The 26432-nt window shown below is 36.5% G+C and overlaps 2 protein-coding genes across 3 annotated transcripts; one reads left to right on the plus strand and one right to left on the minus strand.

Moving 5' to 3' along the window:
* Nucleotides 1-1356: 1356 nt before the first annotated feature.
* On the plus strand, nucleotides 1357-4843 carry LOC137396282 (probable RNA-binding protein 18). The gene is made up of 3 exons (XM_068082477.1): nucleotides 1357-1431; nucleotides 3696-3923; nucleotides 4491-4843. The coding sequence occupies exons 1-3, from the start codon at nucleotides 1401-1403 to the stop codon at nucleotides 4832-4834; spliced, it is 603 nt and encodes a 200-aa protein (XP_067938578.1). The 5' UTR covers nucleotides 1357-1400; the 3' UTR covers nucleotides 4835-4843.
* A 259-nt stretch (nucleotides 4844-5102) lies between these two features.
* On the minus strand, nucleotides 5103-26377 carry LOC137396281 (ubiquinone biosynthesis monooxygenase COQ6, mitochondrial-like). 2 transcript variants are annotated; one of them, XM_068082476.1, is made up of 12 exons: nucleotides 26340-26377; nucleotides 20362-20530; nucleotides 20036-20167; nucleotides 18040-18143; nucleotides 16645-16824; nucleotides 15162-15272; nucleotides 14281-14343; nucleotides 12188-12295; nucleotides 11607-11682; nucleotides 9427-9672; nucleotides 7135-7301; nucleotides 5103-5240 (listed from the first exon to the last, which is right to left on the minus strand). In XM_068082476.1, the coding sequence occupies exons 2-12, from the start codon at nucleotides 20507-20509 to the stop codon at nucleotides 5211-5213; spliced, it is 1365 nt and encodes a 454-aa protein (XP_067938577.1). In that variant the 5' UTR covers nucleotides 20510-20530; nucleotides 26340-26377; the 3' UTR covers nucleotides 5103-5210. The 2 variants fall into 2 exon arrangements, with proteins under 2 accessions (XP_067938577.1, XP_067938576.1); XM_068082475.1 differs by having other exon boundaries at nucleotides 9427-9678.
* Between the last annotated feature and the right edge of the window lie 55 nt (nucleotides 26378-26432).

Consider the following 26432-nt stretch of genomic DNA (forward strand, 5'->3'; position numbering starts at 1 on the left):
GTTCAAGAAATAAATTATCCACATGGCCAAGGCTTGTCCTACTTTGGAAATTGTAGAGGAAAAGCCCTGAATATAGCAATGAAGTGGTGTTACTAGGAATGATGACAAACTACAAGGAATCTAATGAAAGAAACCATATGAACAAACCTTTTTGAAACCAATGTCTGGTGCATACTGTCTGAAGCATTGACGGCACATGTTCAGGCCATATTTCCTAATGATACCATGCTGATTAGAACACACTCGGCTGTCAAAGAAGATAAACAGTGTATTACTAATGTCAGTCAAGAATTTGAGATCTTAAAGAATTTCCAATGGAAAATCTAAAAGACTAAACAAAAATTTATTAACAATATAAATATACAAAAGCAAAGAATATATTTCGTAGATACTAGGCCTACATAAGCTGGTAAATCAAAGCATAGCTCAGAATGATTAGTTTTGTACATACCACATGCGACAATGACTAAAGCAGCTGTACCAAATGAACTCGAGAACCAATTTCCGATATGTTAAAAATGTAATACATAGAACAATTAATAGGCAAAAGTATACAAGATTGTAACAGTTGTAGAACTATTGAACATTAGACAGTCATGTCCAGGCATGCCTTCAATCATATAAATCTACTAAACAGTACATAATAGAACACATCCTAGAACTCAGCTGCACAACAACTAAACGTTGTTATCTGTATGATACAGCATACCATAAGAAACACAAATGCATGTCACAGCAATAACATGACAGGCATGACGTCGTATGACCATTGCACAAGACCAAATTTGTCAAACAAAAACTCGACGTCGCTGACACATCAGTACCTATGCTATTAGGCTTTAATGACCAGTGTAATTATGGTGATTGACATAGTTAATAAAATGCACATTGGAAGCTTGCATCAATTCAATGTTCCATTACAACGAAGCAAAGTGTGTAAAAGGTGGTTTCTCGCATTGTAGGCTATATAATACAACAAACTGGTCCACCATTTGTGCATTTGAATGTAAAAATCCCATAGCAAACACTAAAACTAAACAGAACACATTTCCAACACAAAATATACTCACCAACAGCGAGATCCAGGTCCATATTTCTTAGGATGGGATTTCCAGATATTCGAGTGACCCATGTTGAGGCAATGGCGGCTATTGAAAGGACGATCTTAGGTATCCGGTTAGAAAATAAAGCTCCCGCGAATATTTGTCTTGTATGTGAGGTTTTACCGACGAATATAGCAGCTTGTATAGCCAAATAGTCGTAAATCCACAGACAACGCAGTCATACGCCTATGCAGCGAACTCGATAAGAAGTTGCGCTTAAAGTACAGCGAGCACATTTTGTATGTTAGTCAAATTTGAGAGCTACGAAAATGGCTTTTGTGGCCTCCTTTCGAGTAGATGTTTATCAGGAAATGTTGGAACAAAAATCGTAATCTTCCTGTTTTAATTTATAAAGGTTTTGTAAACAAAATTTGAAATTGTTGATTGTTAAACTAATCAAGTAGCAATCAAATGGTTTACAAATTACTAGTATTGTCAAAAGATGGAGTTGTCGCAATGCGAACTTAATAAACTCAACTCGTTGGTAGAAGCGAAAATGGCAGGGAGGTTTTTATAAAAACCAGAAACGGAATTAGTACAGCAACAAGCGCCACAATGGTGCCTGATAGGCGATATTTTCACGCACAAAAATCCTTGTGCCTTGCAGTGTGGCTAGTAGTTTTTTATAAGTAAAATTTGAATATCTTATTTTTTTCCACATGATGCATTATTTGGCGTATGTTCTCACATTTTAACTGACAATAAAATATTATTTAATGCAAATTAGGATGCTTCTGGGCTTTATTTTTGAAGAGGTAATCTACACATGCTTCGCTTTCAATCTCCTTTTAATCCTTGCACACTTTTGCTACATTAAAGTTAACACTCCAATTTTCGTCTAGCATATGTTGTTTACAATGCGTTGACATGACCAGGAATTTCTATCATTATCTGGATTTGACAAAGCATGCTGTGTTAATGCCTTTAGAAAACATGCTGTGGACAAGTAGTAATTGATGTCTTTTTTCACTTTCAATTGAAGTATTTATTCCTGTAGTCTACATAAACATATACAGATGACAAATGATAGTTTTCACACATGCATCAAAACATTTTGGTTTGTGTGAGTCTTGGCACGTCAACACCACAAAGTACTTAAATATTCAAATGTATAATTAAAAGGAACTGGCAATGCTGGAAGTGCAACATTTGATTACATGATAGCAGCTATGCAAAAAATTATTTCAGTGGAAATCAAATCCTGCTGAGCTGTAACTGACAAGAGGTAGTATGCAATTATGGTATGAGTTTAAAACACACAAAAAAAACATTTGTGATGGCGTTGGAGAAGTTTTGTGAATAGCCAACTATTGTTGCAGAGGTTGCCAAAATCTCATAAACTAATCATAAGAGTAGTGCCATATAAAAAATTGTCCTTATTTGTAAAGCTAATATTAAATATGTCAATGATATTCCCAATTATAGCTCCCTAACATGATGGGTGCATGCTGATCTGCAGTCCTACAAGAATAAAAACCACAAACTCTCATATACTGCAGTAAGACATCGAGAGAAAAAGATACTAAAATACGCTGCTGGTAAAAAATGAAATCAAGTGTTCTATCAAAGTTTGTTGTGTTAATAATGAATGAACTATGATGGCAGTACACGCATAATAGCAGTTTAACACAATGAACATTAGTTGAACTAACTTGTAAAGTATTGTTTGAGTTAAGGCAGCATTACTAATTCAATTGAATGAAAATGCAGATAAATGGTACAATCATCCAAGATAAGCCATCAATCTTTTTTTTGGCTCTTTTTATCTGGTTTGCAATATTCAGATCCATCCTTTTATTTTTAGTACAAGCTATAAATCTGTGACAAATGCACAATTTTCTGCTGGGCACAGTCTAGTGACATACAAAGCATTGCTGTAGTCAATGTAAGGTTTTGAATAAGTAGTTACAAAGACACTGCACCACGCTGTTACACAGTTCAGTAAGCTGTGATGCTTTACATGAAAAACTACAGAGCCAACCAAAATTGCTGTGAGCATTTAAATATATATCACTGAATATAGAAATGTCAATCAAAGTTTATGAAAAAGTAAACCAACAATGGTCAATTTATTTATAAAATATTTTACATAACAGTGAAATTGCTTGATCGTATAACACCAAGAGTAGCAATTAAGGAATCAGGAATAGACATGACCATCGCAATAAGAATTGTTTCCAAAATTGTGAAGAACAACCGTTAGCTCTCTATGGCCATAGCTGGCATATAGTTTCATAAGGTAGTTTTCTTTCATTAAAACTTTTTTTGATAGATTTTGCTCTAAATGAGCCTTAGAGTCCTGCCTAGTTCCACATAGGCATCGCTTCCTCTAAGCAATGATTGAGCTGCAAGCAATAGATGAAGCGCATAAAGATTAATATGTAATATTAATTAAGATCAATATATTAATTATAGCAATGCAGAATGCATTTTTTAAGATATGTAATCACTAGCAGGTGCTTATGCTGTCGTAAGCTAACTACAATAATGTTGTATGGTTTCAATAATTTTGTCATCATTTATAAAATCTCATTAAAAGAACATAAATTTCCAAATACTGAGTGTTGTATTATTTACGTTTCCCTTTCTTAGGCACCATGGAGTTTACTAGAGAATCAAGTAGGCCCTCAATTGAACCCGTCAGTCTCCCTGATACGGGGGATCCATCTAGTTCCACTGAGGAGCTCTGTGATGAGAGAAAACTATGGATAGGGAATATTGAGCGAACTGTACCCGAGTTTCTTCTTCTTAAGATTGTACAAGAGTTTGGAGAGCTAGAGAAGTTCGATTTTACTTACAAAACAACAGGACTTGATAAAGGTTCTCACATCATTTCTAATAATATAGGTTTTTATAATTTTATTTCTTCTGGCTGTTACTTATTAAAAATATCAGTTTATTATTGCTATAGAAAATGATTTCCATGTCAAGTGCTATTGCAGCTAACACATATTGCAAATAGCAAATCTTGCATCTAGCAAGTATTACATCTAGCAAGTATTGCAACTAATAAGTGTTGCAACTAGCAAGTATTGCAACTAATAAATATTGCAACTAGCAAGTATTGCAACTAATAAATGTTGCAACTAGCAAGTATTGCAACTATCACATATCTCATGGGACATAATCGTATGGAGTAGAGTATAATCATGTCTATGATAATACTTGAAGATTTATTTGAAGCCTTGGAGACCCTGGGTATTAATACCTGTGAAACAAAATAACCCCCTATTATAGTTTGTTATTACTTCAAATACAAGTACAGAATCGCTTGGTAACTCCAACTCAGGTACTGCATATATATTCATGACACACAGGCAACCATACATTTAACCATCATTTGAATCATATTGTTTTGCCATTTCCTGCACAAATACATATTCACAGGAACCCCGAGAGGATACTGCTTTGTCACTTACAAATACACCTCCTCAACAACAGCAGCCATTAAAAAATTGAATGGGTACATCCTCAAGGGCCGTCCTTTGCGGGTAAAGTTGTCCGAAAGAAAATTACCGGCTAAAACTGAGGTTCCACAGCCTTCCGGAAAGGCAGCGCAAATTGCTGCCATTGAGGAAAAGCTAAAGCGGATGGAAAAGGAGGAGGCCAGCAGTGTCAAGGACAAACTCGTCGCATCAGCAGCACCTTGTCCATTAATGAGATTGGTAGTAAAGAGACCAAGTCATAGTAACTCTACTCTCAAAACTAAGCATAAAAAGTACAGCAGTTAATACCTGCTCCTTGCTGTCTATTGCCATTTTGTCACTTGGTGCAGGTGCTCTCCAACACTGGGCATGCACTATCTCCTTCTAGTTGATAGAATCATATCACATAAATCATCTCAAGCTTCCTTTTATTAGCATATGATACTATTTATTTTTACAGGTGTAATATTTTGTAAAGATGTCTATTTGTAAATAAATTATTTCTATAAAAACACGAAGTGTGTCATACATAAACAGAGAAATATGATTTCAATCAAATGAATAACACATTGCAGCTCAGTGCAAATAGCTAGCTATTAAAGTTGAATGTTGAATACATTTAAAGATAGCAAGAATATCCCATCTGTGGTCTATGCATGATTCAGCATCCCACAATCCTTAGCTAGCTTTGAGCATGGTTCATCAGTGATTTCTGCAATTACAGGAAACACATCAGTATGTGAGGAAAAGAACAATCTTTGAAGGCAACTTCTGAAATTGCAAATCATAGCCACATACTTTTAGAAAATTAAAAATGTTTATGCATTGGTTAAAGACCTCCACAAGCTGTAAGAAACGTTTTTTATGGCTAGAGCGTAGACGGCAATGCATATAGCTTTACTCCACTGGTAGTACCCGCAGATATCTGTCGCAAGCACAGTGTCTTAACCTCGTAAAACACAACTGCAAAACAACAAAACCTATCACAAAACTGAAACCTAAGGAGTGTTTCAGGGGATACTCGCTCGGTCGTTAAAATGTGCTATCAAACAATAAAAATTGTTGGTAATTGGCTGTTGGTTGATGGTAAATGTTCGTTCAATAACTTACTACAAAATAAGACAGCGAGTTGTTTGCTCTTTAAACAAATCAAAAGAGAGGACAAATCCTAATGTAGTGTTTTATAACGAGTAATGAAGTATGACAGTTAAAGTGGGCTACCGAACAACAATGAAAGCCAGCACAACCTGTGTTATTGGTTGAGTAATCAGTGACTAATCTGACAGCTTAGCCAATAAGGTCTTGAATGGTGAAATTGAAGATTCCGGCATATTCTGAGACTGACTATGACATAACATAATAGGAACTAGCCAAAGAGCACGGGTTCACATACTTTACTACTGGTCAATCACCATAACACATTAGGGTATCAGTCTCCTTTTTTGCCTGTGCTTGCTACTAATAACCTATCCTTTTGTCAACTGTGTGCTACTAGTAAGGTGAAGTCAAGTAGTGCATCGAAGCAGTATTTATGATCAGTCAACAAGTATGACAATTTTTCATGATATGGTCACACCTCATTCACTGAACCGCTACCTAAAAAAGTTGCTTAAAGGTTGACTTGCAATAAAATTCACCTTACAGTTATTTGGTATCAAAAGATTCACCATGTCTTACTCTGTTGTGTTGTAAGTGCAAAATATGTGGAAATGTGATTACAAGCTCTTAAAAGCTCAAAAACGAAAAGCCGCCGTAGATTGGAATATCTTTATTTCGATGACGTAACCACAAAATTTGGTTATCATCTTGTCACGTATGTTCTTACGTGAATTGAAAGGCCAATAAAAAGCTCAATATAAAACTTATCGTAGTACTAGTTTATGACAAACACTTCGGGTTTTACCGAAGATCCCATATCAAATATAGATGCTCGCTACTTTACAGTTTTGTTTTGGCATGATTCAATCGTCAAGTCGTAATCTGATCATGCGACCCAAGACTTCGAAAAAAAATTTTTGCAGCACTTTTCGATTATCACAGGTGACCAACAGGCTCATCATGTTTATCAGAGGATGATATGCAATCTTTCAAGCTAAGATTAAAAAATTAAACAGATTTTTATGGTAGGTTTTGAGATATCAATGCTCAAAGTGGCAGCATTACGATGCCGATAAAACAGACGCGTAAGAACAATAGACATGGTTTTATTGAATGCGTGAAGTATATTTGTGAAAATATTTCGACGAATAAGGTTGCATGAAAGTGTAAACAGAAACCATCCTGCAACAAGTACGTTGCATTTGAGCCGTTTTTGAAAGAGAATCCAAACTATGGCGGTCTCATGTGGCTGCGATTAACTATTCGTTTTTGAGCTTGTAATCACATTTCCACATATTTGGCACCTACAACACAACAGAGTAAGACATGGTGAATCTTCTGATACCAAATAACTGTAATGTGAATTTTGTTGCAAGTCAACCTTTAAAGGTTTCTGCTGTATGTTTGTCAAACGGGTTGCAGATTTCCCTGATAACTCTGGTGTAAATTTTACAGTCTTCCCCTTAAATGGTATTTCTAAGTACCCTGAATCTACAAGAATGGCTGACCTTTATGAATGGTAGAGCGTTGACACCCATAAGACCAATACTGCGAATGAGCACTGCAGGTGTCCAGTTGTTGCTATATAGACGATAGAGTCCGTCTACTCCAGCTATGATAGATACTACGTGCCGTTGCCGCTCTGTCTCGTATCCAGTCAAGCTATATAATCTACCTGCAGGTATAAATCTCAGGCTAGTAATTTGAGTTTTGCTGACATAAAGAGTTATATTTTCATGTGGTCAATGTTGTGTGTATGACATTCGTTGAACCTCCTGACAGAGAATTAAGGGGTGGATACACAAAAACTGAACCACAACCTCTGAAATGTACGTATCTCAAACAAAGCAATCAATGTTTGCAAGTGACCACACGAATTCAAACTGAACTCAGAAAATCAAGTCACTCCAGCTTTGTACTCTCAAATGATTTCATTTCTTGCATTCCAAATTGTGATTAAATGAACTATTTCAAATAGATAAAAAAAATACTGCATTTGCTAAAATAAGTTGTCCAATCAAAATAAAACTTCTCCATCACAATCTTTTGGGCTTTGGTTATTGCGACTACTTGGTCCGGCTGCCAGCTTTTGAGACTTGCCCATGAAAGGTGCCACTTATAAACGAGTTGCCAAGAAACTTGCTATCTACAAAATGCTATTTCTTAAATTTTTTCACCTGCTCAAAGCTACATACAGTCAAACATGGATAACTCGAACTTCACGGGACCGAGCGAAAGTGTTCGAATTATCAGAGCGTTCAAGTTATCAGAGCACTGATAACACAAGTCCATGTATTTACTTATTTATTAGTAGATACATGTACATATACAAACTATAATATAAATCAAAAGCACAAATGGCTTGTTTCAAATTAAATGCTTCTAATGTAAAGTTTAAAACGTTTTTATCAAATTGTATAGAGACTTTTCTATCACTTGAGATTGGTTTGTTGTTTGAGGTGATGTTATTGCCAGGACATTTTTTAGATTGACATTGGCAAAACTTGATCGTTGTTGAAATGCTCAAAAGAAAAGACATCTTTTTCTTTTGAGCGTTTTACCCACGATCAATTTTGCCGATTTTTTTTAAGTTTATGCAAAGATTACCTCACTTTACCTTGCTTCCGAAGGGCGATTGCTAATATAATATCGCTAATATAAGCGGATGTTTAGTAAAAATCAAATTTCACCAAACCTTTAGAAAAGTCGTTGACAAAAATATTTTGCCGATGGTGGTAATAACGACGCTTATGAATTACGAAAAGTTGAGGTTTACCTCTGTGGCTTGGAATAAAGTGATTTTCTAAAGCGTTAACAACCGTTTCGGTAGCCGTTGGGAAAAAACAGTTCGAGTTAACAGTGTTGCGTTCGAGTTATTTATAGCAATTTATCATTACGTGGGAACGGACCAAAGAAACCGTTCGAATTAACCATGTGTTCGAGCTATCCGTGGGCAAGTTATCCATGTTTCACTGTATTTGTCTGCCCAAACCCTATAAAAATAAACATTTGGAAACTTTAATTTCCATATATTCTTTTTTATTTTAGACAGACAGCAACATATCAAGATACAATTGATTGCTATACTTGCTGTGACCTCAAACTTGCAGTGTGTTGGAGTAAATATTCTCATACTAGAGGAATCCCCAGGGTTTCACGGGTAATAAAATAATTATATAATGAATTTGAGTAACTTGAGCTAGTCGAAATTTTTATTATAAAAAGAACTGTGTTTGTCCATCACGAGCCAGCTTGTGCTTATAATCACTATGTTACGTGTAACGATCTCTCCCGCAATCATGATCTTCAAGCATGCTTATGGTAACCAATAGCATTTTCACAAGCGCTGCATACAAATGTACACAATTATTTCAGTGTTACAAAGACTGTGTAGTGTAGTGATTAGCTCGTCTGTCTGAAGAACTGGTGATTCCGAGTTGAATTCCAGAGTGAAGTGGAGTTTTCATTCCGAGATTTTAATCACCATAACTGGACACAGGAATGACAAACAAACACTGAGGTTTATATAGATTGTCTTTGCTATTGTCTGAATGTAAAAAAACTATAATGAACGCTTGCACTGTTATATATATTTTAATATTTATCAATTCTACTTCTCTGTATCAATGCGTTCTCAAATCTGTTAATATTTTCATTTGTTAACCACTTGATAGATTGCTACTGTAATGCCACACAAATGTGGTTTCAAATTTATAGGCTGATGACGGAGGGCAACTTTGGTCACTGCCTGTCTGTCTAATGCTATAGAACAGCTAATCAAATGAGAGGAAGAAACTCACCGATTTCTGAGCCGATCGAGATGGCTGCTGTCAGAGTTCGTACAAGACACTCAACATCACCAAAACCAGCATTGACCCCTTGACCCGCAAGAGGGTGCATCCTGTGACAGGCATCACCTACGAGGGCGAGACGTGGTGCCACGTACTTGTCAGCATGCATCATCCCATAGGGAAAACTTGCCCTGCTGCCTTCCTGAACCTCGAGAACTGTAGGAGGAAGTTTTGGGCTGCTTTGGTTAGTAGCATCTGTAGCTAATAAAAACATAATTGTGTTAATAGTATTCATAGCTGAAGATCCACAACACCACAACCAGCAGAAATGTTATGCAACAGCACAGACTCGAGTTGCTATAGGAATCTCAACTATAATAAAGGCCGTATCTTCCTGTTGAAAAAAATGATTACACAGTAAGGAATTCGAACTCAGGCATTTGACTTACTAGCCAGGCACCACTCAGCCACCTTATAGCATTTCAGAATAGTTGAGTACATATATATCAGTATTACATATGACGATCCCTCATCCCATGAGGGATCATCATGTGTATGCTGTATGATGTGTATAATCGACTAGTATGCTGCGCACAGAACTGCCAGCATACTAGTCTCTATATAAATCTCAGTGTTTTTTTTTAGACCCCGTGTCCAGTTGTACCAATTAAGATCTAACAAAGAAAAATCCAAGCGGCACTGGATTTGATCTCGGGATCTTCATATCTAGAGGCAGCGAATTTAACCATCAAGCTTCAAGGAATACAATAGATTCATGGAACAAATAATCATCACACTGGTTAAGATACTCATGCCTGAAGCGCTTGCTTAGGATTGTTAACTAACACTGTTGACCGTTACGCGTAACGATTGCTAAGCTGGCCTAAAACGCGAGTAACCTTTTGGTAAAGATTTTAGTAAAGGTTTAACTTTCCAGGTAAGTTACTCAAATTCATTAGGTAATTCTGTTACCCGTGCAACACCAGGCATTCAGTTAGTTTTTACTATAATAAGAGACGTGTTCATCGATTTGAAACCCCGGTTGGATGTTGGGAAAAAGAATTACATCACACGAGATTCATACTAAGAGATTCGACTTGCTAGCCAGCAAAATCTGTTGTCCCAAACAGGTTTACCTATGGCAGTAAAATCTTGGCTCCTGATTGGTTTTAGTAATTGAATTTTAGCAACAAAAACCTACATCATTACATTAAAAATTAATAGTTATAATTAGAAAGTAACACAAAATTCCAAATGTTGTAAAAATTATGTTATCATTCAAAAAGTGCTATTAAAACATAAGAGGGCGCTCACTTAAGACTCAGTGATTATAACCGTTTTTAATAAAGTTTTGGAATTTTGTGTTCCTTTCTCATTATAACTATTAATTTTTAGTCTAATGATCTAGGTTTCGGTGACTAAAACTCAATTACTAAAACCAATTAGGAGCCCAGATTTTATTGCCATAGGTAAACCTGTTTGGGAAAAAAGATTTCGCAGCCAGGCATGCTACCATCTCCACTGCTCAACCAACTCGCTGCATTTCCAACTATTAGCCAGATAGTCCTTACACATGACGATCTCTCACGTCAGACCAAACTGCCAGGGTACCAATATTTACTATAATAAGAGCTGTGCCTGTCTGTCTAATGCCACGGTTTAAGTTTGGGAAAAATGATTGCATTATACAGGTTCCGAGACCTTGACATTTGCCTCATCAGCCATGCATGCAGCCATTTGCGCTAATCAGATATCCCAGTTGTAACCTGTGATGCCAACTGCTCTCTGGCAAAATTTAGCCATTAAGAGCTCACGACCAACTATCAGCGAACTGGCATAACAAGAGACTATTGAAGAAGCTGGTATGGGTATCCAAATGTTTATGTCATGCAGGACTATGAATGAGAAAATACTCTCGAGATGGCATAGATGTCTATGGTAGATAGGTATATATCATTGACTACTATGAGAGCACACTAATAGTGTATATGATATGAACCTATAACCTAGGTCAATAGGGAACATGACTATGGTGAGAGGGTCTATGAAAAAAGTTTCATCTATGACAAAGTTGTTTATGTCAGAGAACGATTTGTGACCTAGAAGGCTATGATGCAGAAATCAATGGCATAGAAAACTACAATAAAATATATGCAAGAGATCAATGTTAACATACATATGCAGTTTACCTAAAAGGCTTGATAATATCTTCCGAAATTGGTGAGTGAATAGCGAGACAACTCCATCCTTGCTGCTTTCCTCATGCTACAAATATATTCATACTTTGTACTAGCAAACAAACCAACTGAACAGAGAATCATTAACTTTAGTTGTTCACTTGCAGTGATTTTATGTGAGTAGACAGAATCTGAGGCAGCGACAGCAGCATTATCTTATGAAGACTACAGATGATTGCTGTCATACCATGTCTTCTAGCTTTGATTGGCTGCACACAACCTGAACGAATGCTCTATTCCAAGAATAACTTGAACAAGACCAGTTGAGAGAAAATAACTCACCGATAAAAAAACATCACAAGTTACAGATGCAACTCTTGTGATGAATCTAAGTTGTTATTTGCTGTTGTATTTATTATTTCACTAGTTTACTATTTTATTGCCATTGTCAATGATTTTGTATAATGTATAATGTATACTTGCATAATGTTTTTGCCAAGCAAGCAAACAGCATGTTAAATAACACATGAGTAATAGATGTACAACTTCCACATCTCTCGACACTATGAACTGCAGCCATGTAAAAAGCTTACCAGCGCTCTATTGACTGCATCCACAAAAGACTCTGGAGTGAGAGAAAGGAGGGATTTGGCATGGCTAGGATTGGTCGACCAGACGAGAGAGCTTGAGTCTGATGAAATCTACAACATGTCACACAAACCGATGATAGAATATGCTAGCCTCGCATTAGTAGGTCATAATGATGAAAGGAACGGGAGGTGAGCAGAGAAAATCAAACCAGAGAACTTTAATAAGCCGTGCGCTACCGAGCCTCATCATAGACCATAGTAGTAACTGTGTGTTTTATTTTTGAAGATGAAAAAAGAAGCTACCGAAAATTAAATATAAAAGTGCCTACTCGAACCTCGCTTAAACTCGCATTTTTATTACAACTTTTTACTGCTAGTGGCAGCATGTACAACTTCTGACTGCTAGTGGCAGCATGTACAACTTCTGACTGCTAGTGGCAGCATGTACAACTTGTGACTGCTCGCGGCAGCATGCACAACTTGTGACTGCTAGTGGCAGCATGTACAACTTCTGACTGCTAGTGGCAGCATGTACAACTTCTGACTGCTCGCGGCAGCATGCACAACTTGTGACTGCTAGTGGCAGCATGTACAACTTCTGACTGCTAGTGGCAGCATGTACAACTTGTGACTGCTAATGGCAGCATGTACAACTTCTGACTGCTAGTGGCAGCATGTATAACTTCTGACTGCTAGTGGCAGCATGTACATATTGTGACTGCTTGTGGCAGCATATACAACTTGTGACTGCTTGTGGCAGCATGTACAATTCTTGCCTGCTTACGACAGCATGTACAACTTCTGACTGCTTGTGGCAGCATGCACAACTTCTGACTGCTTGGGGCAGCATGTACAACTTCTGACTGCTAATGGCAGCATGTAAAACTTTTGCCTGCTTGCGACAGTATGTACAACTTTTGACTGCTTGCGACAGCATGCACATCTTTTGACTGCTTGCGACAGCATGCACATCTTTTGACTGCTTGCGACAGCATGCACATCTTTTGACTGCTCGCGGCAGCATGCACAACTTCTGACTGCTTGTGGCAGCATGTACAACTTCTGACTGCTTGCGACAGCATGCACATCTTTTGACTGCTTGCGACAGCATGCACATCTTGTGACTGCTTGCGACAAGCATGCACAACTTATGACTGCTTGCGGCAGCATGCACATCTTTTGACTGCTCACGACAGCATGCACATCTTTTGACTGCTTGCGACAGCATGCACATCTTTTGACTGCTCGCGGCAGCATGCACAACCTCTGACTGCTTGTGGCAGCATGTACAACTTCTGACTGCTTGCGACAGCATGCACATCTTTTGACTGCTTGCAACAGCATGCACATATTTTGACTGCTTGCGGCAGCATGCACAACTTATGACTGCTTGCGACAGCATGCACATCTTTTGACTGCTTGCGACAGCATGCACATCTTTTGACTGCTTGCGACAGCATGCACATCTTTTGACTGCTCGCGGCAGCATGCACAACCTCTGACTGCTTGTGGCAGCATGTACAACTTCTGACTGCTTGCGACAGCATGCACATCTTTTGACTGCTTGCGACAGCATGCACATCTTTTGACTGCTTGCGACAGCATGCACATATTTTGACTGCTTGCGACAGCATGCACAACTTATGACTGCTTGCGGCAGCATGCACATCTTTTGACTGCTTGCGACAGCATGCACATCTTTTGACTGCTTGCGACAGCATGCACATCTTTTGATTGCTTGCAACAGCATGCCCAACAAAATCTTATTCATGATGGATGTAATGAGCCAGTGTAACTAGGCATCCCACAGCTACCCTACATACATCCTTTTAACCACTTGTGATCTTCAGTATCATAACAGCAAAAGAGCAAATTTGCAACAAATATTATAACCCTGATGTGCTATGCGAGGAAAGACACAAATGCAAACATTAGTTGTCTTCTCCTTGAACATGGGAAGATAACCCTTCCCGTTAATGATAATGATATTGTGCAGGTAAAGGCGAGTGATATCTACACAAGTGCAGAAGCCTCTATACAAAGAGCAAAACTCGTCTGACTTGCCAGCGTACTGTCTATAAGAACTCTACACTTACTGGTAGCACAGCTATTGGGCCAGTTGGTAAAAACCGCTGCCAGGCAGTAGTGTTGTCACCTTCCTACAAATTAAATCAAACAGTATTATCACAAGTAAGAATAATTCAATAACCTCTACATTCTTTTTCCATTCGGTCAGACAAAGACAGTATATCTCATTTTACTTTGTTTTTTTCGGTTCGTATTATATGTATCATTACCAAATCATCATTGCATTAGAACAGACTTTATGTAGCCATTACTTGCTTATTATTTCACATATTTTTTTATTTTTTCTATAAATTTGTTTGAGCTGCACAAAACATTTTTCATGGTATTAAGTTTGAAAGTTAGAATTGTACATTGTACATTGTCAATAAAAATTGATTTTCTTGGCAGGAACTTTTTATTGTTTGGGCAACGCTGGGCTTTTTATCTAGTGCTATACCAAAATTGAAAATTCATGTTCGCATAGAACAATCACTTCGCTTCCTTTAATAAAAGCCTGTACCGCTGCGAGTCTGTCTGCAATAATGTGCCTTCAAAAGTCATCATATATATGTAAATGTCTTGAGATCAGTGACAAACATGATTCATTACTGGCAAAGAGGGCGACAACAAACAGTGGGTCATTACTGACAAGCCATGAGTCATTGTACAATGATGTCTTGTCAATGATGTCTTGCAAAGGTTTTCTAACATCTGATTTTATAGCCTTAGCCTGGTATCTCAAAGCATAAAATAATTCATAAGAACATGCGAATGAATTAACATAGGAGTAAATGTTAATAATAATAATAAACAAGAATAAATGCCGAAACAAGCTGACAAAACACAAACAATAAAAAAAGGTTTTACCAACAAAGCCTAATATCTACAACTGGATGGTAATAAGACAAACCTGAGAACCTAGCTTGAGAGTGGCCACAACTCCCACCTGGTCATAGCCCCAGGAGAGCGTATTGATACCTGCTGATTGCCGCGCCAGAGATTTGAAACCATCTGCCCCTATCTGCAAAGTCAGACTCGTGTTAATCTAACATAATTCTAAGACCAAGGATTAAAACACTGGATGGAGGGGGTCCGTGACCACCCAATTTTATTAGGAGATGGAACTGGCTATATTCACAACACCCGATATTAACTTTATCATTAACCACTAGTACCCTGACAGTGTATAAAGCACAGAAAATAGCTACTTTAAAATGTTGGAAAATTACAATTAGTCCAGATGTTAGAGTGTCCAATGTCACGAGTTCAAACACCATACGATGCAATCTAATTTTCACAAATCTCCAACAGTGGCTTCGGACAGACAGACAGACAAATGCGGCTCTTATTATAGTAAAGATTATTCGTCCGTCTGTCTGCTATTTTGGCACAAAACAATCTGTATTCTCTGATTGGCACAATTATTCTGAGGCTTCAGAAAGTGACAGATTAGCTCAGGTGGTTAGAAAGCCAGTCTAATAAGCTGAATGCAATGACCTCAAGCACCATACCGGCCAACATACTTGTTGTCTCATTAATTGCATATACAGAATTTTGTGAAGAAGTTGTTACATTTAAAACAACTGATATTGTAATACAAAAATAAAAGGCTTTCACATCCATATCCATGCTGACAATTTATCGTTGATTCAAAAGTCAACTTTTATTAACGACGAACCTGTGAGTACTAGAGATACTGCTGACAATGACCTGCAATGACAATGAGGATCTCTACGCCTGGTCTGTGAGAATATCACATGAAACTGATTTCAGAAGAGATTACAATGGAAATAGTAATCTGTCCAACGAGGACCATTCAGTCCAATGAATCAAACATACATAGATTATTTTTCATTTGTCAATCGGGAAGGCTTATAAACAGAGAGAGTAGTAGCTACCATTTAAAATGATGCATAGTAAGAAAGGTAATAAATAAATACTTCAGATAATCCTCTATTTTATTTTTAATTATAACAAACCAAATGATGGCAGTAGCTATCATTCAGCTCTCGTTTTGGCCATTGCAGCCAGTGAGAAATGAAACAATAGAAAACCCACAATAATATAAAGACTTAAGAATACATGCCAAAAACTTAGCCTGAAAGCAGCCATCTCACTACTAGGAATACAGGCCATAACTTAGCCTAAGAGCAGCCATCTCACCGCGAGGAATACAAGATATGTCTTAGCCTGAGAGCAGCCATCTCACCACTAGGAATGCAAGCTATAACTTATCCTGAGAGCAGCCATCTCACCACTAGGAATACAGGCTATAACTTGGCCTGAGAGCAGCCATCTCACCACTAGGAATACAGGCTATAACTTAGCCTGAGAGCAGCCATCTCACCACTAGGAATACAGGCTATAACTTAGCCTGAGAGCAGCCATCTCACCACTAGGCCAGCAGAAACAGTATCACCAGTGCTGAGCTTAACGCTAGTTGAGTAAGGGTCAGTCGTGATATATTCAACAGCAGTTGTCTCATAGGCTAGTTCCACTTCTGAAGAGGCTGCTATAGTGTCGAGAGCATGAAGGGTCATGTCATTTTCCACAATGTAGGCTAGGTTCTGAGGCTACAAGGTGACCACCAAAGAAGTTGTCAGTTATAGCTTATTGCATGCATTTTTCTCCAACATAGGTTAATAATTTCAGAGTAGCCCTACAATTAAATAAACAGGTACAGTACTTCTAACCTAGTGACCTCTGCATAAGTTGACAGATCTGTACAAGTTAACACTTCTGTACATGTTAACACTTCTGTACAAGTTAACACTTCTGTACATATTAACACTTCTGTACATGTTAACATTTCTGTACAAGTTAACACTTCTGTACAAGTTAACACTTCTGTACATGTTAACATTTCTGTACAAGTTAACACTTCTGTACAAGTTAACACTTCTGTACAAGTTAACACTTCTGTACAAGTTAACACTTCTGTACCAGTTAACACTTCTGTACATGTTAACACTTCTGTACAAGTTAACACTTCTGTGCATGTTAACATTTTTGTACAAATTGAAATTTCTCTAAAAGTTAAAACTTCTGTATAACAAATTTATTAAAATATAATGCATGGATATTGGTGAATTATGTATTTTGCATGGAACATAGCTTTGGAGAATTAATAGACATACTGTATATCGCACAACTTGACACAACAAGCTGCGGTAAGGACAGTTCTGAGTTTATGCTGTTCATGTACCCTCTCATATCACATGACCCATCTCATGTCACATGGCCCATCTCATGTCACATGGCCCATCTCATGTCATATTGCCCATCTCATATCACATGACCCCTCTCATGTCACATGACCATCTCATATCACATGACCCATCTCATGTCACATGACCCATCTCATAACACATGTACCCATCTCATACCACATGGCCCAGAAGAACATCAAAACTTTCCTATATTGCCCTGAGATCATATAATGACCTGTAAAGCTGAGCGGCACGACTAAAATAAGAAAAAATAAATCCAAGATGGCAAGCTTTGTTTTCCTCTTTTTACAACTTGGTGACAAAAGCCTTTTGATTTTTGTGGTGGTTAACCTTGGTCATGTTTAGCCATAGCATTTTGTTACACCAGAGTCATCATGCACTCAAAAATGTTTGGAAGATATGTGAAAGTCGATGATCATCTGGCAGCAGTTCAAGTTTGCTGCCATCACCGTAGCTGATTTGGAACCACTGACTCATTACACCACAGTCCTAAGCTCTAACCACTACACCGCATCATCTACTGCACATAACAGCAGATAAAGATATTTGTTAGCAAACCTGAGAGAAGGTGATGCTAGCCTCAGAGCATCCATCCCAGACATGCATGCAGCTTACGGGTTGGACCCTTCCAAAATCTTCTATTATACTCCAAGCTCCAAGATCTACAAACATTAGAGAATGAGAGCAAAACCTAATATCCCAACAGAATTAGCTTAGATATGGCGAAACAATTCTAATGCTGGTAGCTAGATGTTTGTAACTTGTATATACTATTTTTCACCAGTGGTGACAACAGGAAATACCGTAGCTTCTAATTGAAGTAGAGGTTTTACGAAATGCACTTCGGAGTATCAAGATCACGTTAAACAAAGAACTACTATTAGCCTGAGACAGTTATTGATTATTTTTATGGTATTGCTTTCAAAGTTTTAACGAAAAAAAGCAAAAAGCTTTGGAGTTGCACAATGAAATAATAGATTGTTATTAATGTAAACGATTCATTAGTAATACAATTTTGTGGACACTTTTTACTGATCACCCGATATTGTTTGTTCATAAAGATCAAAGATAGTCAAAGTAGCGGTCAAATGGAGGTAGCGTTTAAATAGAGGGTGGCGGTCTATTTTTTAACCCTTCTTTCATGGTGGCGGTTGAATAGAGGTGGGGTTCAAATAGAGGTGGCATTCAATTAGAGGTTTTACGGTAGTCGCCATTTAACAGAATTTTATCTCTCTATCTGTCTCACTGTCGGCCTCTTAATTATAAAATTTGAACTTTTTACAGCTCTTAAATTACAGATTTGAGAACGTAATTTATGCTATAAGAATATGTTAGGTATGTGGAGGAAAATGGGTCAGAGAATGTATGAGGCTCTAAAATCAGTGACAGGATGTAAAAAAGTGACTTGTTTACAGTTCATAACTAACTGTATGCTAGTAGATGACATAACACTTCAGGAAAAAAATGAAACACTATGATTTATGAACCATACTCGAACACGCAAACGAGTTCGCACTTATAGATTTGTTATCACATTCAGTGAATGGTACAAAACGATCAACTACATCATATAATGATCAACTACATCATATAACGATCAACTACATCATATAATGATCAACTACATCATATAATGATCAACTACATCATATAACGATCAACTACATCATATAATGATCAACTACATCATATAACGATCAACTACATCATATAATGATCAACTACATCATATAATGATCAACTACATCCTATAATGATCAACTACATCATATAATGATCAACTACATCATACAACGATCAACTACATCATATAACGATCAACTACATCATATAACGATCAACTACATCCTATAATGATCAACTACATCATATAACGATCAACTACATCATATAACGATCAACTACATCATATAACGATCAACTACATCATATAATGATCAACTACATCATATAATGATCAACTACATCCTATAATGATCAACTACATTATATAATGATCAACTACATCATATAATGATCAACTACATCATACAACGATCAACTACATCATATAACGATCAACTACATGATATGACGATCAACTACATCATATAATGATAAACTACATCATATAATGATCAACTACATCCTATAACGATCAACTACATCATATAATGATCAACTACATCATATAACGATCAACTACATCATATAATTATCAACTACATCATATAATGATCAACTACATCATATAATGATAAACTAATCATATAACGATCAACTACATCATATCTTTAAACTCTGTGCTCACACTCAAGTGCATCGTCTGCTGGCTCATTTATAGGACCTACCAATGGTATGCATTTTGATGAGTAGTTTACAAAGTTGACAAATAAAGAATTCAAGTTATCCTTTCATCTGGTATCAGGAGAAAGCTGATTAATCGTTTTTCTCGCTTCTGAGCCATCGAAGTCAAAATACTCTTGCATGATCGAACCTATTTTCCTTGGAGCACACTTGTACCTGTTACTATCTAGAAGTGAGATGAAAAAAGGGCAAAAGACCATCCAACTACCTTGAAGAAAGCTTTTGGAGGCTGGGCTCAAAGCACTAACTCTGTTGCTGTACCCAGAAGGCGGTACATAAGATCTCTGGGCAGACGACTCCAACCAGAGTACCTTCTTTTCTTTTAACAAACTGCCGGTACCTTAAATATTGCAAGATGCTGACTATTGAAGATGAACCATACTCAAGATTACTGGGTATTTCAGCAAGGCCATAAAGTAAAAAATTAGACTCACCACAATTTTGTGGTACATTTTCTTTAAGTCAGTCCAACAAAGACAAACAATGCACATACTCTGTAGCAATGAAAAATAAGAGAAACGCTACAAAGCCCACCTAGGGCAGCAGCTGCTGCAGCGCCAACCATTCCTCCCCCAGATATAACAACATCATAGATGGAAGAAGAGATTCCTCGAGATGAACATCGAGTAGGGGTGAGGTCTACACGAAAGAGCTTCTTCCACATACCTGACATATTCTTCATGCAGAAATTACGTTTTCATATCTGTAATTCAAGAATTGTAGTCAGTTCAAACTTAATATTTAATTTAATTATCACATTTAAATTATCTTGAACTATTAATTTGAAAGAGATTTCAGATTTAAGAGGTCGATGACAATCGTAATAACTAGATAGGTTGTGACAGCTTGATGGATAAATAAACTATTAAGTGTCTGGCTACTCCGTGTTGTCCTAACTGACTATACATGTACATACAGAAGACATACAGTGGTGATCGTAATTGTGGGACCACTTAAAACAAATGTGTAATTTGTTATTAATTCATAACTTGTTAAGTATTTATTTATGAATTGCGACAATATGCACATCACTAGAAAGCTAATGATGTCCTCCTACACAAGAATATTATTAAATAGCAACTGATATTTGCGTTTTTAGTCTGGTTTTGGTGTAACGTAGCTGCATCTGCACATGATAACATAAAGCGCAATAAAAACTTAGATTTTAGAGTTTGAAATCATTGAAGAAATTGGCCATATTCAACACGGTTATTGCACATACGTGTAACTATATGAAAGTAAACTGGTGGCCTCTGGAGTCTTAGTAGCAATTTGATATTTAGTTGTCCAATCCTTATTGTCAATCAGAGGATAAGATAGAATGGGTACCAAATAAATATAGTTTTTGCATGAGAATGCTTTTGATGGTCAATAGAATGTCTATAAAACCCTTTTCTCAAATATCTAGAGTAAGTATGGTCTGAGATAATAAAGAGAATGAGTTTACCCCATAAATGACAACAAACAACAAACGCGAAAAAAATTACTAGTTGGTCTCCATTACAATCGCTGTAAATTACAAACACCTAGCCACCAACACTAGACATGTTTTGTCATATCTAGTTGAGTTCTGTTGGAATCGTTGTAAAAATTATTGAGAATTTAGTTTTAAATTTATAAATACACATCATAGTAATATACAGATACTTGCAATCGACATAGTAATATACAGATACTTACCATAGACATAGTAATATACAGATACTTACAATAGACATAATAATATACAGATACTTACAATAGACATAGTAATATACAGATACTTATAATAAACATAGTAATATACAGATACTTACAATAGACATAGTAATATACAGATACTTACCATAGACATAGTAATATACAGATACTTACAATAGACAATAATATACAGATACTTACAATAGACATAGTAATATACAGATACTTACAATAGACATAGTAATATACAGATACTTACAATAGACATAATAATATACAGATACTTACAATAGACATAGTAATATACAGATACTTACAATAGACATAGTAATATACAGATACTTACAATAGACATAGTAATATACAGATACTTACAATAGACATAGTAATATACAGATACTTACAATAGACATAGTAATATACAGATATTTACAATAAACATAGTAATATACAGATACTTACAATAGACAGTAATATACAGATACTTACAATAGACATAGTAATATACAGATACTTACAATAAACATAGTAATATACAGATACTTACAATAAACATAGTAATATACAGATACTTACAATAAACATAGTAATATACAGATACTTACAATAAAACAAACACAACAGATTAATACTAATACATGTATTGTAATGTAGTGTAATGACAATGGTCCTAATTTAATTTACTCATATGTGATAGGAAAGGATATACATGGATGAGGAAAAATGTCAATTTCACAAAACATATCAAGTATTAGAAAAGCATGCATCCTTGACTCAAAGCTACACATGTAACATAGTGTAACACTTGTTTCCACATTAGTATCAAGTATCAGCTCCTGAGCAGTTTTTTCATCTCCATTTACAATGCATGTGTATTTGACCTATCCATTACTAAGGATTTCATACATACTTGACCGCTCCATCACTGACTAAGGATTTGATACAAATTTGACCGCTCCACCACTGGTGGAGATTTATCAAAGATAATCTCACCTTTTAACTTTCTCTAAATTAACAAAGAATAACCTTGGTTGCATCTGAACAACTACCACATTCAAGACAAGGAATAACCTTGGTAGCATCTGAACAACTACCACATTCAAGACAAGGAATAACCTTGGTTGCATCTGAACAACTACCACATTCAAGACAAGGAATAACCTTGGTTGCATCTGAACAACTACCACATTCAAGACAAGGAATAACCTTGGTTGCATCTGAACAACTACCACATTCAAGACAAGGAATAACCTTGGTTGCATCTGAACAACTACCACATTCAAGACAAGGAATAACCTTGGTTGCATCTGAACAACTACCACATTCAAGACAAGGAATAACCTTGGTTGCATCTGAACAACTGTCACATTCAAGAGATAGTTTTCATTCTCTTTTATCATGCTCTTAGTTTTGTTTTTGACCCTATCACTTGGTAAAATTATTATAAGCAAACTACTGACAGGGTACGACATACATGTAAGTTATGAGTTGGCCAAATAAAGCAATAATCTCTCTCTCAAAGTACCATGTCCTGTGAGGATATAGGCAATCATGGTTCTCCCCACTTCCTATAACCATGACTGTTCTTAGCAGGTGTCTGTCAACAGTGGTTTGCCATTGCCTTGGTGCGTTTACTGAGACACCATCTCTAGATAGCTGGCTGTTAGCTAACAATGAAACTCCGCCCTTTGTCAGGTTTTGTATTTTTGTAGCGCAGATGGGAAAGCCGATTTAGTTGCTGATAACCCAACTTTGCACAGAAGCAATTGTGGTTGGACTGATCATAAGCCAGCACCCTAACCACCAAACTATGGCTGCTCTTTATGCAATAATACTAATCAAATAAATAGGCACCCCTATTACCCCAACTGGTATAAACAGAAGCTTGTTGGCCCTTGTTGACTACAGCCTTGACTGCAATGCACAACGCCCTGTCTATGATGTTAGCTCCCCTTCTTGTGGTCCTTGCTATCATTTCATACCTCCATTTTAAACAACAGTAAGTATGTACAATGTGAATAAACACAGCTGATAAGCCAAAACACGAAGCTAAGTTAACTCACCATACATACTGATAAGAAGGGAGTACCTAAGGAATGCAGTCAACAAACATAAAACACCATATTATTGCTTAGCATCTCTGAGCAACAAGTAGATGATAAAACACATGGAAAGGAAAAATGCAAACTGTGGCTCACATTTTTAAGCATCTTGGACGTGCCACCCATAAAGCTGTAACCTTAAAGTATAAATTGCTTTTACCAAATGTTTACAAAATTTTGCCTTTACTGACAAGGAGTGTTCATGCAATTTCTCATCAACGATTGTATTTTAAATGCTTGTATACAACCTAATTCTTTTATTTTGATCACCATGTACAGCGCTTTAAACTTAATTTTTATAACTAAATAACATTGCTGAGTTCAAAGTATCTCACCAACTTCATACACCTGGTTTTTATTGTGCAGATTAGGAGTTGTGCGCACATTGAGTTACCGTGCCATAAGTGTTTCAATGTTTCAATGGACATTCACATGTTTCAGATTAACACGGGTGCTTTGCTATAAAAATGACTTCTATGCCAGAGGTCATAGTGGCACACTTCTGTATCACTTAGCAGCACGCTTTCAAAACAGGAACGATTGAAGTGTGGAAAATTTTTAAAATGGAATTGCTTACACAGCATTTTCTTGCGCATCATTTGTTTGTGACGTTTCCATCTTTCGCAAGCGTAAAACATTCGGTAGAAATTTGTGAGTAACAAAACTCGCTTGACTTGAATTAACCATTTCATGGAAAAATAGTGTTAGAGGATCTTAAAAATGATGTAAAGGAATGATATGACAACTACTTGAGATGGGGATGTCCAACATAGTCATGTGGTGCTAGCTAGTATGAATCCTGTGATTAGTTAAGAGCTGGTTGAACCTGGTTGTCTAGTTCATGTACCATGTTTGTACAGCTGCTAAAGCATAAACACTAGTGGCAATACCCTTCAATTCATACTTGTACTAAAGCCGTATACAACTGATAGTAATCAAGTATCTTTAATCAGCAAAGGGGGCACTCATCTCTTTGCAGTTATACCTGAACTTGCAATAACGGCAACATATTCTTGGTTTAACACACTGATCAAGCTGGTAAGACTATAAAACTGCTGTTTTAAGGCTAATGGATTTCACAGTGAATCTAAGCGCTTAGTGATGCTGAGGCTTATTAAAGAACTACCCGGAAAACTCTAGTCTTAGAACCTGTATGTTTAAAGGCTCTTAAGCATTTTAAGCAGTTTATCAGATGTAAAAGATTAACTTTTTATAAAAAAAAAAATTACTTTGCTCACATATGCTTGAGAATTTACATCCTGAAACTCAATTTTTGTAAGAAAAGCTCTGTTTGAACGTCTTTCTCTTTTAAAAAGGAGTGAGCACCTCTACATTGAAAGTAGCTATGGTGATAGTTTAGTTGTACTGCATTACCAGTTTCCTGCAGTGAAAAACATTCGCAAATAGAAAACATGATTTACGAATGCAACTCATATACAGCTATGCAAACAGAAAACAGTAAAAATCACAGAACATTTCGAAAGATCACATAATAGGGATTCAAACAACAATGTAGTGTGTGCACCTGTGTGTAATCAAGGAAAATTTTCAGACTCAAATTGTATACACATAGCCAACAATCTTTTTGGATCACTAAAAGTTGTTTGATTCAATTTAAAAAAATTTTAACGAGAGTTTTTAATGTCTCATCGAATCTAAGGCCTTAGCAAATTACAAATCTGCAGTAGCAGCTCCCTTGATTTAGTTAAGGCTAATTCATTGAATGTATAAACAATCACCTCTTACATAAACCTTTCTTTCGAAATCATAAAACAAACAACGAACGATATTTGAATATGATTCACTCTAATATGTAATGGATTTACTGAGCTGAGCTTTCTCTAATTATCATGAGTGTTCAACTATTCTTGGATTAGCCCAAAGGCCAGCTTGCGCAGAAAGCCCATAGATTAACACCCAGCCCTTGCTATATAAGCAAAGGTGCTTCAGTCTTAAGCAGGAGGGGTAAGAATATGCAACAGAGAAGATACCCTAGCGAGGGAGAACAAAGAGCACAGAGCTAGCAATACAGACTACGAACGACAGAACTAAAGATTGGGAGTTACGTTCTTAATTTTTATTAAAAACAGCGTGGTAACATTAACCTACCTTTGTGCAGCTTTATAACATATATATATATCTTAACATTCTTACATTTACAAGTGTAACTGTTCGATTATTTGTTATTAACTCATTTCAGCATTACGCTTGATTGTAGTGAATTGTATCTAATTGTTCCATCTTTCCATGTTTATAGAGCTTGTGTAAATAAGGAGCCATTATTCACCAGACATCTTGCTTGCAACCATTACAGTTGTGCATGAGAGCTATTACTCATTCGGTAAAAGACAACTTGTACGCAGAACCCACTTGCATGTGGCTAGTCAGCGCTGACTTCCACAACAACATAATAGTCTGCATGTTATGCCACTTAAAGAACTAGGCTTGCAACAATTAAGCTAATCTCACCAATTTTTCTGATAAAGATGCTTTACCCAAAAACAACATGAATTTCTATGTAAATAAGCTAGCATTAAAATTGTATCAAATTAACTATGTAGCAATGTATAGAAAAGAAAAAAAACTAAAATCAGTTATTGAAACGAGATAATTCGTGTTGTTTTGAAGTGCTTTAAAAAGTGCACCAACGTCAACAGTGTGATTTCTTAATTTAAAAAACCAAGAAGTAACTTTTGCATGTATATATGAACAATAATAGTAACAAGTAACCTAATCAAACAAAGTATCATGACTGGCACTTGGCAACGATTTTCCACGCCTTCCATTTTAGGGGAAATTCTACGGCAATACTTAAAAATAATA

Source organism: Watersipora subatra, chromosome 5 (assembly GCF_963576615.1).
Source record: "Watersipora subatra chromosome 5, tzWatSuba1.1, whole genome shotgun sequence".
Taxonomy (NCBI): domain Eukaryota; kingdom Metazoa; phylum Bryozoa; class Gymnolaemata; order Cheilostomatida; family Watersiporidae; genus Watersipora; species Watersipora subatra.